General features: G+C 35.0%; 1 protein-coding gene across 8 annotated transcripts in view; it reads right to left on the bottom strand.

Annotated features, from left to right (window-relative positions):
• Positions 1–18,875, bottom strand: part of LOC105203454 (nucleoporin NUP2) — a 233,973-nt gene that overhangs the window by 75,717 nt on the left and 139,381 nt on the right. For all 8 annotated transcript variants that reach the window (XR_005576312.1, XM_039457391.1, XM_039457390.1 and 5 more), the window contains exon 9: positions 18,750–18,848. Coding sequence is in view for 7 of the 8 variants with exons in the window: in XM_039457391.1 (XP_039313325.1) it covers positions 18,750–18,848 (99 nt within the window). In the remaining variant the exon portion in view is untranslated. The remainder of the gene's footprint in view (positions 1–18,749; positions 18,849–18,875) is intronic.

Below are 18,875 nucleotides of genomic sequence, written 5' to 3'. Positions count from 1 at the left end.
GATCCTGGGTGACTTGGTATATAAAGAAGGAGACCGAGGGAACTCAGATCACTGACCGTTAGAGATTGAGGTTACGAAGCATAAAGGATGGAGAAAGAGGTACAGGAGATTAAGGTTATAAAGCATAAAAAATAAAAGAAGAGGTACAGGAAGAAAAAGAAAAAAGGGAAATAGAATAAATATATAGGACAAGGAGGCGACAGAGGTGTAAGCAAAAAGGATAGGAAAACCGGAATTTTAGTAAGAATTGGAAAAAAAGGAGACTGTTGGATTGTTAAAAAAGAAAGACAAACGGAGCCGGATTTTTTGCCTTTGGAGACTGTGCTTACAGAGGTTGAAGAAGGATTGTATGGAATAAAACAGCAGAGGTGGATACAGAAGGGACAAAAGTGCACCGTAGATCTCCTTTGCAGCAACAAGTTCACACTGTGCGCAATTCTTGTCACGTTGTATTGGAACGATTCCATAAGATGCGTAATTTCTGCATTTCTGCGTGGAGATAATAAGTAATCTCTGAAAGGCTAGGTGAAAAGGAGGATATAAGAATTAATAAAGATATTTGGTATAAGAAGCAGGAAAGAGAAGAGAGAGGAGAGAAAAGAAAGGTGAAAGAAGAACCGAGGAGAAGGAAAGGAGGAACCAAGGAATGGAGGTACAAAGAAAGAAGAATGTGAGGATACGCGAAAGAAAAATGTAAATTAGGAGTTAAGATAAAAACAGAATTAGGCATAGGTATAGGTATAGATATAGGATTGTGTGTGGTGTGGTGCTGGGGTTTGGGTGGACAGACTTCCTATATATGGTACGGTGTTTGTTTGCCTGGGCGGACTTTTGCGCCGTGTTGTATCAAAGATAGGTAAAAGAATGAGTATAGGGAGGTATAGTTAGCACCGCGAGCGCGACGAAAAGAAAGAAAAATGCGTGTAAAGAGTAGGAACAAAGATAGGCTAATATAGAATGGAACAAGGTATGGATGGATGCGTGAGTTAAGAATAAAGATTATAAACCAAGTCCCTTCATGGCTTTTTTGTAAGCTGAAGTAAATAAATATTATCAAAAATTTGCCAATCACAGTCGAGAGTTGTTAAAACTAAAAAATCATTTTTGTAACATGTGCGGCTAGTCTCAAAGCGTTACAAACTTATCTCTGAACAATGTTTCAAACAACTATGAATTTTTTTTATACCAATTGATTCATTCCGTTATTCTGTACATATAAATAAAGGTGGGACAAGATTGAAGCACGCGCGCCTCCCATTCTCCGTTGTCTTTTTTTTTGCATTTCTTACTGACATGAGAAAAGAATATTAACAAAATGCAATCGCTAATCAATTCATTTGTTTTGACTTCTCGTCTAACTTATTCGTTCTCATGCAACCATGGTAATCTTATGGGTCAACGTGGCCGCATTATCGAAATGTGGGAAAGTGGCATGCGAGAAATTGCACGTCGTATTCCGTGCAGTGAGGAACATGTGCAAAAATGGATCAAACGATATCAAGAGAAAGGTATAGAAAGATTGGATGATAAAAAGAAACACAATCGTAGACCGCGATTAACGAATGTTGAAGAAGATGCAGCCTTAGTCAATCAAGTAGACGCTGCTCCCTTTCTTCCAGTATCGCATTCTGTAAGTCAAGTTTACAGATATCTAATCGGACAGCGCAAAAGCGTTTAAACGAAGCAAACGTGTATTGTTATCGTACCGCACGTAAAATTTCTTTAACGGGGAAACATCGCGATGATCGTGTCGCTTTTGCGTTGCATCAATTAGCCGCGGCTTTACCTGAAGATTGGGACAGAACTATCTGGACTGACAAAAAAATATTTTGTTTGGCACATGATCGTCGTATACAAATATGGAGAGGGCGCATCACTTGTGTTATGTAGGGATGGATAAGTGCTCATTGTCCGGGAGAATTAATTGAAATGTCCCCACATATAAATTCTTTTGAATACGTGAATATTCTGGAGAATGTGTTGCTCTTCAGCATTCACAGAATATACACCGAAAAAGATATGTCGACACTTCGGTTAGTTCAAGACAATAGTGCGGTCCATACCGCATACGTAGTAAAAGAATGGTTCGCTCAACATCCAGAGATTGAAGTTCTTAATTGGCCAGCCAAATCCCCTGATCTTAATTTAATAAAAAATGTTTGGGGAATAATTGCGAATTCGTGGATTTCTGGACATGAGAAAACTAGAGAACAATTGGTTGCACATGCAAAGACTCGTGGAAAAATTTGAGACATAGACCTCAATATTTTGTACATTTAAACGATTCGGTAGAGAAGCGATTGCAGCAAGTGGTTGCATGGAAAAGATACTGGACTGACTATTAGTTGGTGGCAGTATCATTTCAAACGGTTTTTTTCAGAACCACCAAATTATTTAACGATGGAACATTTGTGAAAAATGCAAAATTTAATTAAAAAGAAAAAAATATTAAAGTACCAATATATTTTTAATTTTAATTAATGATTTATTCCTTTACCTTTCCCATCTTCTCATACACGTTTATATTTGTTGTTATGTATATTTCTGTCTGTATAAAAATAATAACATAATACTGAATCAAATTTACATGTATAGATCTACAAGCAGTGTAAAACGACGTAACGGAGATTATTCTGCATGCATTTCGGCGCTGATTTTGCGTATATAATTATATGAAGATATTATTGTTTATACGCAAGACAAAAAAAACATAATTACATTAAATTAAATAAATTTATATTTGAAATTGAAAACAAAGTATCAAAGTCGTATATTGAAATTTAATTTTACTATTTATTTTATTATACAGCTTAACATATAGACATTTTAACATAAATAATAAAAATATTTAACCTAAATTGGATTAAGAAAAAAGAAGAGGATAACTAAGAGAATTAGTAAAGTATATTCTTTGTGCCAAATATTTATTATTCATATTTCTTCCAAATAAACGCGCGCGCACGGACGTTCATCGTTATTAAGTCAGTGTCAGTAAATCAAGCTATCTACTATGATCCAGCAAGTTATTGACGCGCATTGTACTTGTTTTTGTACTTTGGTTGGCATATGCTCTCTCCTTTGTGCGCTCTCTGCTTCAAGTTAGTCGCAAGTTGGCCGTCTTCTTGCTCACTTATGTACTGAACTTCCTTTTTATGTTCATGTTAAATATATTTCTGTTCATGCCAACATTATTGTTATCATTTATCAGTCATCATCCTCAAATATTCTAACATGGTAGCAGAGCGTGGTTCAAATGGTTGATCGCGGTTTATCATAGGACTCATAGACGTTCGCAGAAAGTTTTGGAAAGTAACGGAAGCATGTGCGCGCTTGTGGAAAGTACTGGAAGTGTCGTCGAAGAATGATGGAATATCATGGAGTCGAGAAACTGCGAAGCGCTGAAAACTGGAACGTTTGGAAGTTTACCCTAAAGAATTTATTACGTGGAACCGAAGACGCGTATGAAATGTGCGTTGGTCAAATTTCAAAGCCAGCACCATTGCCTGAATGCAACAAATGAGCAACAAACTTAATATCGAGGAAGTATCAAGACTTGGGACAAAGTTGATCGTGCTGCAAATCAAATTATTGTTAAAACGTTAGATACACAAGTGACGGCACTTTTGATTTCGTGTGTGACAGCACGGGACACGTAGCTGAAATTGCATGCGATTTATGAACAACAAACAAAGCAAGCGTTGCATACTGTTCAATCAAAATTTTTTAATTTTGGTATGGATTCGTCTGACGACATGGTGACTACTTATATTGCAAAGTTTGAGAGACTTCTGTTACGCATGCAGCAATTGAATGTGAAACCTGACGATTCGTCATTGGTAGTTAAATTACTAGACACGCTACCGAAAGAATACGAGAGCTTTCGTCAAGCATAGTGGGCGAGGGCTGAAAACCAATAAATGTTTGATAATTTAATAGAAGTGCTGGCCTCTGACGATCGTCGGAAACATCGCTCCGGTAAAGAAGAGCAAATGGCGGCTCTAGTGGCCAGTAAGATTGAAAAGAAGTACAGTCACGGTGGCACCAGTAGCGATGCTAGTGACGGCAAGAAAGCAAAATCTAAACATCTAAATGATCGAAAGTCTAGTAAAAAAGGAAAAGAAAAGACAATCTATTAGTGCCACAACTTCAAAGGGGCACTTTCGTAATGAGTGTTATAAGAAACAAAAGAATCCGCAAACTCATAGTTCAAAAGAGGAAGCTTTTGTGTGCAAAGCTTTGACAATGAAACTCTACAGTGATTCATGAATAGTTGACTCCGGTGCAACGGATCACGTAACTCATTGAGGTAACTGGTTTACATCAGTTGAACATTTCAAAACTCCAGCTAAAATGTATGTCGGAAATAAATCCACAATGGACGCCGTGGGAAAAGGAACAATTAAGTTTGAAGCATGTCTACGGAAAATGGTTATCGTTTCGAATGAAAGATGTACTATATGTGCCGACTGCTCGTCAAAATCTGTTTTCGGTTAGGCTTAGTTGTGGATAAAGGAATGAAATTCAATTCTTCGAAGGATAGTTGGGAGTTCAGGAAAAATGGTATCGTTAAGGCGCGTGATATACGTGTTGATCAGTTGTTCAAGATGTTAATTCGCCTGTCAGGCAAGCATGCGTGAGAGAAGTCAATTTGTCAAAGAATTTTCTACACGTATGGCATGAACGTCTCGGTCATCAAAATAAAGTACATGTACAAAAATTTCTTAAAAAAAATCAGATTGATTTTTTTCAATGATAATCAATTCTGTAGTTCAGGCATTAAGGGGAAGCAGCATCAAAACTGTTTTCAACGACGTCAACAACGTGCTGAATTATCTGGTGAAATCATTCATGCTGATCTTTATGGTCCTATGGAAAAAACATCAATTGATGGTGCAAGATATTTTCTTTGTTTTACGTGTGATTACTCCAAACTGCTCATGGTGTATTTCCTGAAGGAAAAATCTAAGACTCTTAGAAAAATCAACGAAATGCTGCAAGTTGTAAAAACTCAATGTGGAAGATCTGTGAAAACATTTCAATGTGATGGAGGTTTGGAATTCAACAACGAAGCAGTTCGGAAGTTGTTAAAATCAAATGGTGTTACACTTGCACTTTCAAATCCTTATACTCCTCAACAGAATGGATGTATTGAACGGTCCAATCGAACGATAGTCGAACTTGCTTGAACAATGCTGCTATCAAAGGAAATGCCGAAGTTTTTGTAGGCGGAAGCAGTTAATATTGCAGTCTATCTCTTCAATCAAACTGGACCGAGTTGTACTGAGGACAAAACTCCGTATGAACTGTTTACAGGAAGGAGTGAGCCTGTGAAAAATCTTCGTGTTTGGAACATCATGCTTCGTGCATGTACCAAAGAAAGTACCGTAAAAGAGAGATTCAAAATCTCAACAAGGTGTTCTTGTTAGTTATTCGGACAACATCGAAGGTTATCAAATCTAGATGAAATCCATCACTCAAGTCATCCGAAGTCGAGATGTGGTATTTAAGCCAAAACATCCAAGAAAAACTCTTACTTGGTTTTCTGATCGGCAAGGGTCAAGTGACTCACTGAATAAAGAACATATGGATGCATCGTCAAGCTCTTCATTTGAGGATCTACCACTACAAAATTTATCACCTGAAGATCATCATAAAGATGACCAACTAACAAAAATTCCAAAACAGCAGACCGGATTCTCACATAATTTACATAACAGAAACAAATTGAAGCTACCTGTTCGTTTGGTTGAGTTGCTACTTGTTAAAATTGACGAACCAAGAAGTTTCTCACTAGCCATTAACTCTTCGAATAAGCAACACTGGAAAATAGCTATGAATGAAGAAATAAAATCATTGGAAGAAAATTTAACCTGGTCATTAGTTAAATTACCTGCTGGACGAAAAGCTATCTCAAATCGATGGATTTACCGTGTAAAACGGAATGTTGAAGGAAATATTATTTGTTACAAGGCGAGACTTGTTGCTAGAGGCTTCAACCAACGAGAAGAAATTAATTAGAACAAAACTTCCAGTCTTATTGCTCGGTGACACGATTTGTACCGTATTAAGTGTTGCTGCCAACAAAGAATTAGAGCTGGCTCAGTTTGATGTGAGAACTGCTTTCTTGAACGGTGTAATTAAAAAGGATATTTACATGCATCAGCTGGAAGGTATGAAAACGGCACTGATCTTGTGTGTAAACTTCATAATAGTTTATATGGGTTAAAATAATCTCCTAGATGTTGGAAGCGTTTCAAGCAAGTAATAATAATTTTTGGACTTCAACAAAGTATAGCGGTATATCCATGCTTATTCTACCAAGTATCTACTAAGGAAAAACTAATTATTGTTTTGTATGTCGACAACGGATTAGTGGCTGCAACCAATAAAGTAAGAATCAACAAGTTTCTTAAATGCTTGGAAAAGGAATTCAAAATAAAAAAGGAGCCTTTTAGGTCCTTTTTAAACATGTTAATTACTAGACAAGACAATAACTCTATTTTTATCAATCAAAAGATGTATGCTGAGTCGATGCTTCAAAGATTTAAAATGGAGGAAGCAGTTCCTATCTCCATTTCTATGGAAAGATGCCAACTGACGGAGGAAGCTGACGATAAGCTGATTGATGTCCCATACAGAGAGGCTGTTGGATGTCTGATGTATTTGACGGTGGCAACCCGCTTTGATATTGCCTATGCAGTAAATCATGTATCACAGTTTCTGAAAGAACCTAGACAGAAACACTGGGCAATGATCAAGCAAATTCTTAAGTACATCAGGTACAACTGGTCTTGGAATTCATTACAAGGTTGCTGTGGAAACTGATAAGCTTGAAACTTTCAGTGATGCAGTGGAATTGTCCTGAAGTACAGTGCTGCAAAAGCAGTTGTGCTGCAAGCAGGAAACAAGACTGCGTATCACTTTCAATTACCAAGAATACATTACTTCTAGTGAAGCAGCCAAAGACATTGTGTAGTTGACGCGATTATTCAATGAAATTTCGCCTTTAAAGATTCTGTCTGTACTTTTTACTGATGATGCTAGTACAATAAAACTGGCTAAGAATCCTATGTTTCACAGACGTTCTAAGCATATTGAAGTGCGGTTTCATGTTATACGTAAGTGTTATGAAAAGAAACAGTTAGATATCGAACGAGTATTTTTCGATACATATCGAGTAAAAATCAATTAACTGATATTTCTACCAAGCTTATTCCACGTGTGCAATTTGAGCGTTTACGGAAAATGTTAGGTGTTGTTAAACATGAAAATATTTCTTATGAACATTAAGTCAGAGTTTATTTCTTTAAAAAAAATTCTCAATTTCATTTCTGTTGCATACAAATAAAATTAAAGTTTTGGAGGAAGTGTTAAAATAAAATCTTTAATATCCATAAGTTGCCTTATTGCTAGTTTGATAGTACTGATTCTTGTAAGTTTGGCACTATACGTACTCTCTCCTTTGTGCACTCTCTGCTCTAAGTTAGTCGTAACATGGCCATCTTCTTGCTCACACGTGTACCGGCCTTCCTTCTTATATCATGTTAAATATATTTCTATTTGTGTCAACATTATCATTATCATTTATTAACCACCACCTTCAAATATTCTAACAAAACGTATAGAACATTCACCTTGTTTAACGTTCAATATACATAAAATAAAGACAAATTATGTTCTATATGTCATACGTGATTCGGAACGGTCCTTTTGTGTTGAATGTCTCAGATCCATATAAGTGGAGAGGGGATAGGCGGGCGAAGGAGAAGCGAGAGCCTTGCAAGACGGAGAACAAAAAAAAGAGAAACTCGTGGTCATAGAGACTCGACTTTTGAATAATTCGATAATTCTTGCGATTTATTGAATGTCAAAATATACCTTTAATATTTTTTTAACTAAGTGTAATTTTAATCCCATATATTCAGTCAAAGTCAGTTAATCACATATATTCAGTCAAAAGATTAATCTTTTTGTTGACTTATATATTTTATTTTTATTGTGTTGTTTTATAGACTACAGTTTATTTCCTTCAGCATAAACAAATTTTTTTCAACCCGTTTGTCAACCGAAACACAGAATGTATTAGTTATTATAGGTGAGATTATCAGATTATTATAGGTTTATTTGACACCCAATTGTCCAGGTTGCTAATTGACTGTCCAAAGAGAAAAATTGTTCTGCGAGTGGTTGTGATCAATTACAAGACAGGATATCAACACTCTCGCTATATACAGTTACTCTACTTTCCTCTAGTCCATATTGTCTTTTCTTGTCCAATCAAAATGATATCAATAATTTTCCAAACACTGTTTACAAAAGCAGAGAATAACATTCTTACTTTATAGCTTATTAAATTTTATTTTAGAAACACATGCATTTATAAGGAAATTACTATAACTTAATAATAATGTCACAAATAAAAAATGAGATAAAATTATAAGAAAATCGTAAAAAAATATAAATTATGGTCTAATATAAGTCAATAACGCAGCTGCCTACTTCATTGAATCGTGACTAACTTTAAACGACTGAAAAGTCACATCTAATGCACTCAATTGTGATACCTATATTCAAATCACTCGATACACTGGATATCCCATCTTGCCCCACTTTCCCCTAAGTATTTGAAGTATAATTATAGAAAAAGATAAATATGCCAATGAGGAGAAGAAGCTATGACCTTGATCTTGACATATCAAGGTCATAATCCAGAATGAGGTTTTAGCCGTCGTTCGTTATTCGATAAAAAGTTATTAATAAATAATGTAACAAACCGCCTTCTGACACCATACACCGTCCAAGCCGTCCGGTCGAACACCCGCCGGACGGCAAAATCCGCACACCGCCCAATAAATTATTAGATACAAGCGAGCATTCGAACGCATTCGCGCGTCGAATATCTCTGCACGCACGCGCTCTCGCTCTGTCGCCGTCCGCTGCCGCGCGCGCGCGCGCGGTCCGTCTCGGAATACCCGAGATCAAATGGCGGAAATGCTGTCTCCGTACCATAGTATAGATATAATAGTAGCGACACTTGTCATACAATTCAACTTTCATTGCGCATGATCGTAGCTGCCATGTTTCTAGCCGAAATACACGGTAACCTAATCTTTAGATTACAGCAGTAAAACAATTTCACAGACCTTTCATTATGAATAGTTGTAAAAATTGACAGTTTTAATAATTAGTGACATAAGTGTGAGAGCATATTATGCTGCTACAAATTATTCTAACAGTTTTTAGAATTGTTCTTACAGTTTTTTCAAAAGAACCGGAACGGTAATTAATCTGCCGCAAATACCGTATCGTGACTCGTTGATAAAACATTATATTTTTTAAAAACTTTGAGCTCAAAATAATTTAAATAATTCTAATAGACTCTTTCAATATTATTTAAAAATACGATTTTATAATTATGTGATTTAAAATGTTTCTTACTATACGTATATATCCGAATAATTCAAGATCGAAAAATTGCTTTGAAAGATCCACGATATGCGGAAGGTTAAATATCTTTTTATATTATAAAAACAACAAAAACTAAATATATTTTATATATTATTCTTTACATTAGTTATCAGTGTTATTCACAGAATGACAATGAATAGTCTGATTTCATTGTTATAACATCAATTAATCGAAAATATATGTACTGTTTTTCAGTGATTGATTTTGGTATAACAATTTGATAAATAAATATAAAATCTTTGAACAATTAATTTAATATTGATTTCTATGGTTTTTCTAAACGAGTTACCAAACTTCTATGCTCTTTTATTCAAAATCTTTAATAGACTTTCCAAATCTCTTTCACAAAACCGAGATTTATATAATACAATGAAGGCCTCGATCGAATTTATTAATTATATATAAACTTTTCTTACAGTCATTCAAATAATATAATACTTCCACTATATTAATATTATGTTTTAATATAATATTAAAATTATCTTTAATAATATTAATATAATTTTATATTATCATCTGATTCTTATTTATATAAATACAGGGTGTCAGGTAACTACCGCCCGTGGTTTCGTGGATTGATAGATCAAGTAAAACTGAGCAGAAAAGTTCTTTACCATTTTTTAATATTTGCCATAGTTAACAAAAAAAAAAAAAAAATTAATAAAGTCTGCGAATAAGCGCATATCACCGCGCACAAGGACCGCCCGCTGGTCGCCGAGACGTAGACAGCCGCGGCTGTTGGCGCGGCGCGGTGAGGAGGGAAAAGCAGCAGTAACTCGAGGGCACAGCTATCAAAACTGACCGCTCTCCGCACATTCCCTCCTCTCGACTCTCGGGTATATAAGACCAAGATTTTGGAGGAACAAGGCTTCTCTTCTCTTCCGACCGGCTCGCCGCAGAAAAGATCCCCAGGTAGAGATATAGAGATCAAGCGAACTTGGTCTCTGCCAAATTACTTGGCTTTCGATTGCTTCAAACCGACCGTTCTAATCCGACTGCGACTCCTTGCTTCTCACCGGACTCAAGAGAACTTGGACCCAGTAAAAACACTGGACGGGAAAAGACCATCGTACACCGCATCCCGAGTCCGGCACTACCTGTGTTCCGTACCTCCACCAAGTGCACTTGGCGTGGAGTAGTGTCACCCGGCAATTATTAAACGGTATTAACCGTCTCATGACGGACCGGACTCCGATACACGGATTCGTGTACCACGATCTGCGCCACGCTGTGCCACCGATCTATTGTAGAGTCACGACACATGGCCACATGCGTCGGGAATCCGCCGACGTCACAGTTCCTAGTAACGGTGCGCTATTTCGGCGAAATCTGTCTCGCGTCTCGCTGATTTGTAAATAGTTTGTTTTCGTGCCGTATTTTTTGTCCGCGTACTGTTGACTGTCTGAATTATCACGTATATCGTTCGCGCGTTCACGTATCTTTGATTGCGTCATTTTTTCTGTATTCTGTCCGTTATACTTATTCCGAATTTTATAGCCGTCGTGTTTGTCGTATATCTGTACCTCACATTTGCATTCATATTATCAACAATAAATATTTGTTCTTTCTATTTACGAATAACAAGTTTAATTTTTTCTGCAACTCTTCGCGCCCTTATTCCGACCATCGTTCGTACGGGGGTCGTTACAATAAAGTTGACAATGTAAATATGTATTTCTTAACAAAATAATCCAAATTTTAGTTTTAAATCAGACATTATTTTACATGGAAACTGAAAACTTGTGTGGAACGTAGATCAATGTACGTAGTACAATGTAGATCTGGTTTCGCCTCGTAAACAGGGGAAGATGCGGGGTAGACCTCTCTCCGTGTGGAAAATTGCTAACACATATGATTATAAACCTTGTTTTACGTAAATGTGTATTTCTTAGCGAAGTGAGGTTCCTACGGGAGGGCGAAAACTCACCAGGTGGATCTTCTCTAATAATGGTGGATCTAAATATGCATTTACATTATAATGACCCGACTGCCCCTTGCACGAACCAGCTCACTGGGATTCCAGGGCACAAAAAAGGTCTGACAAGGAGTGAACAAGGACTGTAAAATGCCAAATGAAATGAATCATAGCTCATTCGAAAGGGGAGAACAAATATATTATAAGTGTAAAAGAGTTAGCGTGAATAGGCCTTACTTTTTAAGAAAATTGCAATTAAAGTTTAACATTGGGCATTTGTACGTTAAATACTAGAATCTTAAACCACTATTCAAAAGAACGGATTTGCTTCATACGTATCGCTAATCGCGTATTACGCGAAAGAGTTTTAAAGACAAATCAGTAGAGTAAAATGAATATTAAAATAAGAATTTTTTTAAATAATAATAGTAATAATAATTAAAATATTAAAATAATAATAAACTTTTTGAACTTGACTGCTAAAATCAGTCAAATATTGTTGACGATGTCAAAGTATGTACCTTATACTTTATACGTATGAGACAAATCTGTTCCAATGCAGAAAAATCGAGCGCATGAACAGGTACACTGCCCGTCATTGATTCGACGGGTCATAGTAGATGGCTGACTTACCGACGTCATAGTCTAACATATACAATATATGCTAGACTGTGGCGTCGGTAAGTCAGCCATTTACTATGACCCGTCAAATCAATGACGGGCAGTGTACGTATAGCGTACATATATAAGGAGTTTGTTATTATTTTTCAAGAATGGTATATCGGAAAAACACTTTGTTATATATGACTGGATTTGTATAAAGATAAGCTTTAATTCTGTCATTAAAATATTTGAAAATTTTTAGAAACAAATGTGAAGTGGTGGCTGAAGTATAAACAAATAATTTAAAAAAAATTTTTTTAAATTATTTTTGTAAAGTACTCTTTGAGTCATAAAACTTTTATTTAAAACATTTTTCTCTATTTCTTATAGTTTCGACAATACACGCTTCAAAAGAAAAAAAATTAATTTTTTTCAAAGGGGTGTTTTACCCTTTAAAAGTGAGATTGGGCACGTATAAAAAAATACGTCTCCCTTATTTTGATCTATACTACAACGTGTTAACGCTTGTCAAAATCGAAGGGGGACATTTCCATAGTACACGGACGGGTACGCGTACCATGCGTTATGAGGTGGTTTTTAGTTATTTTTGGAAAATGTCGCATAACTTTAGGGTGAAGCGGGGCAGATTGATGCAAGGGGCACATTGATGCATCACTCATATCTCCTAATCGACAATGTGTAATCGAGTGGTGACATCACTAAAACTTGTCTATACCTGCCTAAGCGCAACAGCTGCGATCCCGCTCCCATTCAGTTAGTCGATGGCGTTTGGCGAGAGCTAATGTGTTTTGCGTGCCTCCGAGTAAAAAAAATTGTGAAATATTAATGTGTTTCTGTACCATATTTCTACGATCTCAATATATGAAAGGTGAGTTAGTGAATCTAACAATAGGATACTTTTTTATTATTTAAAAAAAATTGATTGATTTATTTGTAGTTTTTTACTTTTTCACAAAATGGTCTTTGGGGCACATTAATACAGCAAAGTAGACGGTAGATTGATACGCATCAATGTGCCCCGCTGAAGTTTGATTCACCCAAAAAAAAGTATTCTATTTATAAAGTAAAATTTCCTGTAATCCTATACACTAAGCGACACTATTTATAGAAAGAGTATTCCTCTTCCAAAACGATATCACATGTGCACGATTAGCTCAGTGTTGGCGTGTTAGGTTATGGTTCCGAAGATCTTAGATTCGAATCCCGCTGGCGCCGATATGCGTTTTCAAAAATTTATAAAATAATGCGTAATTGTAATAAGTGAAGTAAAATGTTATATGTGAAAAAGCGAATACAGATATAAAGCTATAAGAATAATAAAATCTGTTTAAAAAAAATTTTTGGTCGTGCAAACATCATGTGCTTGGATTTTCACGTTAACTTGCCTATCAGAACTCTATATTAGAATATATCCAATAGCAATAACAATATTACATAATCTGTATGCAAGAGGAAATTGATAGTGAAAACAAAATAAAATTACTCTAACTGTAAATAAAAGGGTTGATTAGAAGAAAGAAATAGACTGATTATTATAATATGTAAGACTGATTGTGATCTCTTAACGAATAAATATGTTCCTGCTACAAAAGTGTTTCAAATTATTATCAATTAGATACAATTATTATATAGTATCAAAGTGCCCCAATCGATGTATCTATGTGTCCCATAAGTGGGGCAGAATAATACAAATCTCATTTTTTACTTAACCCTTAAACACGTAAGTGGGTCTGAGAGACCCCATATGAAGTTTTGAACGCTTGCTATGTGAAGATAGAATGAGATAGGAAGTTCGGACCAAGACGTACAAAAAGTTTGAAATCTCCTCTTTCGATTGATATGGTTGATCAACTTCTTTGGTCAACTAGAATTCGAACGACACGACAGCAAAGTTTTGTTAGGGTCAATGCGACCCATATAGTGTGTAAGTGAAACCTTTTTTGTGAGTATTTTACATAAAAAAAAGCTGGACAAAATACGTTCGAACAGGTCGGTTTGCGAATGTTACTCACATGTACTTTGTCTAAAGTTGGAATACTATAAAATGCTGTAGAAAAGAGAGTTTTTCCGAAGTATATTATGAAACACATCAATTTTCAATTTTAGACATAATTTAATCAAAAATACCTCATATTTGCCTTGTTACATAAATACATTTTTTAAAAGAAATGACAATGATATAATTTTTTTTGAAAGTATGAATTTTTAGCTTGAAAACGCCGTATTGTAAAGTTTTTCAAAGTTTTTTGTTGCAAAGATATAATTTTTTTTTTAAAGTAGATTTTTAGATGCCCAAAAATACCTCATATTCTCCATGTTACATAATTATACTTTTTAAAAGAAATGACTTTGCCAAATTTTATTTTGAAAGTGTGACACTTTAGCTTTAAAATGCCGTATTTGAAAGTCCTTAAATGTTTTTCATGTTGCGAAAATATGATTTTTTGAAGGAAAAATGTATTTTTGACCAATTTCTTATTTTTGCTTAATGGTTTTTCTTTTATAACTTCACAATAAATTATTTTTCGGCAATGCCAATTGTGCAGTCACACTCCTGAGATTTTGAACTTTTGTTTAAAAAAAAAATCGTACAAAAATATTGATTGTAATCAAAGATATAGCTTCTCAAAGTTGAAAAAGTCTCCCAGACTCAAAAATGTGTTTCCGTATTTTATAGGATCAGTGTGTTTAAGGGTTAATACGTTATATTTCGTTTATCTTCTCACTTAAGCAATTTTGTTTGAGGAATGAGGTTATTATTGAATTTAACTATGAATAGAATCTTTCAGACACGTTCTTTAATAATTTTTAAACCATAAAATTTGACTTTGAATTTTTCTGCATCAAACTGCCCTACTTCCCCCTATTATATACTGTTAAATTTGTAATAAAATAAGCTTTATTTTGCTTATAAAAAAAAATAAAAATTTTAAAGAAAGCAAGTAAGTAGTGGGGAAAAGTATAAAAAAATTTTAAAAAAATTTGTTCTTTTTGCTGTTACAAAGTACTCTTCGAGCCATTCAACTTTTATTTAGAACATTTTTCTGTATCTCTTATAGTTTTGACGATATACGTTTCAAAGGAATAAAACCGATTTTTTCAAAGGGGTGTTTCACCCCTTTAAACTGAAATTGGGCACGAACAAAAAATATTTCTGTATTATGGATGAACTTCTCTATGTGTACACAAAATTTCAAAATTTTTTGAATTTTTGCATTTGCTAACTTTCATTGTTAATGCTAGCGTTACATTTTTCCTTCCATAGCGAACCGGGTTCAAATCTCCGCAGCATCAATTTTTTTTATTTCTTTTTTCAAATCTTTTACTATTATATTTTACCATTGCATTATCTTTATTATTTCTTAAATTAATTAATAATAATGTACTTACATATTATAATAAAATTAAGTAGCTTTTTGTTAATAAATAATTAATAAAAATATTTAATAAATTATTTATAGAATTACAAGAAGGGCTAATGAGAGTCAAGACGCTGGTGTTGGTGCGTATATTCTTTTTTGAGTTTATTCCAAATGGATTCAATACGTTTCGACTTTGTTTCGAGTCATCTTCAGCAATAAAATCAAGGTCAGAAAGCCTCCACTTCACATGGCTTGGTTTTATTGGGTCACAATCGAGTGGTCATCCAAGTAAAATTAAAATTCTAAAGCGTGACCAACAAACAATATGTAACGCTACCATGACTAATAAGTTAAGATGTTAAATAAAAATTTATAAGAACTTATAAAAACTTACCATGTGAAGCAAGGACCAGATACATATTAAACGCACAAGAATAAATATACAAATAACGTTATAAACGAAATGACAATTGTGTGACAGCGTACAGGTGACACATCTCGCCTGTGTCACCGTCAAGGCGTTACTGCTCTCCGTTTGTAAGTAGTGTCGGCGATGAGATCGAACATTTGAAAATAAATATACAAATAATAGACCGTTATAATCTATCGAGGATACTGGTATAGGCATGGTGTAAATATTCAGTGTCTGCTTGTCTATTTAGCCTATTGTTTTGGCATTTTATATGTAGCATTTCAGAAATCAGGCACTTCTCCCAGAAAAGTTCTTTATCCAATATTATAACGTTATCCCAATCAAAGTCGTGATCGCTATTTAACCTGTGTTCCGTAATAACCGAATCGGTGTTTGTATTCCATCTTATGTGATTTTTGTGTTTGGAAATTCTCGTTTTTAGTTGTCTACGTGTTTGTCTCACATACGAAGCGTTACAATTTTTGCATGAAATTTTATAAACCACGTTTTTTTTTAGATAAGTCAAGGAGTCTTTTTATAAGTTCTTATAAACTTTTATTTAACATCTTAACTTATTAGTCATGGTAGTGTTACATATTATTTGTTGGTCAGGCTTTAGAATTTCAGTTTCACTCGGATGACCAACCAATTGTGACCCAATAAGATATAAAACCAAGCTATGTGAAATGGAAGCTATCTGACCTTGATTTTATTGCTGAAGATGACTCGAAACAGAGTCGAAACGTACTGAATCCATTTGGAATAAACTCAAAAAAGAATATACGCACCAACACTAGCGTCTTGACTATCATTAGCCCTTCTTGTAATTCTATTAACTTTTGAGAGTCCAACTTTTTTTTTTAAATTATTTATTATAATAAAATTATTTATAAAGGTAAATAATTAGGCCTTAACGAGCAAATATATTCCGAAAAATAACACATTTTAATTTATAACGTCTTATAATTTATGATATTGTAGAAACTCTCAAAATGTATTTTTTTGGAATAAATCTGCTCGTCAAGGCCTAATTATTTACCTCTATAAATAATTTTATTATAATAAATTATTTATTAAACATTTTTATTAATTTTCTATTAATAAAAAATTACTTAATTTTATTATTATGTGTAAGTATATTATTATTAATTAATTTAAAAAAATAATAAAGATAATGCAATTATAAAATATAATAACAAAAAATTTAAAAAAAAATTTGATATTGCGGAGATTCGAACCCGGTCCGCCGCGGAGGCAAAAATGTAACGCTAGCACTTAGCCTTTTCAGCCACGACGATCTCTTGGATAGGAATCCAAGATTCTAGTACTTAACGTACAAACGTCCCAATGTTAAACTATAATTGCAATTTTCTTCAAAAATAAAGCCCATTCACCCTTTTACTTTTTTAATATATTTGTTTCCCTCTTTTAAATGAGCTATAACTCATTTGGTATTTTACAGTTTTTGCCCACTCCTTGTGAGAGAATTATAATAGATCAATGTATGAGTTTGAAAATACAAAGTTACGTTCATTAAAAATGTAATTGAGATTTGTTGGTTACAAATATAGTTTGCGAATAATCGAAAATGTTACAGGTTGCTTGATAGGCTCTATGATTGGACGCTATGACATTACGTAATCGTATTTCTGGTTTACATTTTAGTTCACACGTAATAGTGACTTGTGCTTTAATAATCAGCTCGATAATTGACACTGCACTGCAAGTTCGACGAATACATTCGGCGGGCTTTATTCTTTTGGCGATTCGACATCGGATAACATACTCTCGATATGTTTCGCGTGATCAGCTGAGCCGTATATTTAGCCACGCACGTGAGTACCTGCATGCTTACCATTTTTGCATGCGTTCGCTTGAGTCACTGCGCGATTCGTAGTTGGCGGGGTGCGTAAACGGGGGACCGCACAGCGAGATATTTTAATTCCGCGCGTGGATTGCCGGCGTGTTGCGCATAGATCGTATATACTGCGGTGAGACGAGACTGCATCGGCCGCGCCAAAAACACTTGGTGAAGGCAAAGAACACTTTATCTCGTTTGCGAGCCGGTTCTATCAGAATGGTATTGTTTAGAAGATATTGATTTCCAAGAACTTTTGAAAGAGACTAGTACGCTTAATATCGTAATCGACAAAAGCTGAGGCAGGATTTGATGCGTCGGCCGAGAGATCACGGCATAAACAAAAACGTTTTATCTCTCGGCGGGCCTGGAAGGTTTTTTCGGAAAATTAATCAGCAGGAGTTATCGAGCCGACGAGATAAAGATTCAGCTTTTCTTCGTCTCCCGGTTTATATACATAAATCTCGAGAATTTGAGAATATTTGGCGTGCCTTCAGTCCTTTCAAGATCCAGCATCCCGCCGCTCAAGATCGATTCGTCGGAGCGTGAGCACGCTGTCCGAGCGTGCCAATGTCAGCGAGTGCGCGTGCGCGGTGAAATAGCCGTTACACGGAATACATTTATACGCTTGAGTACGCGGAATTTGGAAAATATTATCGGCGCTATGGGCCTGGTCAGAGTCCGGCGGATGGTCGGGCGAATAGTACGTGGACGACAATTAGTTTAAGGAGATAGCAAAAAGAAGCACTTCGTTACAACATTGTTAATTTTATTTGTTAATAATTTTTTAACGAAGGGCGAGCGATAGCTAAAACTTTTTGAAAGTTACTTAAGATCACGACCTTGACAACATATGTTAAAGTCAAGGTTATCAGAGCTACCTTTCTTTATCGGTATTTACCTAAATAAATAGCAAAATATTTTACAACTATTATCAACTATTTTGTATTACCGTATTGACGCCACTAAAAAACCAATGGACTACTAAACAAATAATTCTATAAGCAACTAATAGAATTTATTTAATAACGGAGATAATGGGAATAGTCATAATACCTCCTTCTTTTTTATATAAAGAATTTACTACTCTGAATCCCAATTTCATCATACCTGGTGTATCGGCCGGTTTCTCGGTTGATCCCTTGCCACTCAAGCTATACTGAGGTCCTTTATTCAAGTTCACCTTTTCGGGACTATAAGTACCGGGTGCTAAAATAGAAAAAAACGTATTAAGAC

Source organism: Solenopsis invicta, chromosome 14 (assembly GCF_016802725.1).
Source record: "Solenopsis invicta isolate M01_SB chromosome 14, UNIL_Sinv_3.0, whole genome shotgun sequence".
Taxonomy (NCBI): domain Eukaryota; kingdom Metazoa; phylum Arthropoda; class Insecta; order Hymenoptera; family Formicidae; genus Solenopsis; species Solenopsis invicta.
Note: the sequence above shows the minus strand (reverse complement) of the source record. Positions and strands in the feature narration are given on the sequence as shown.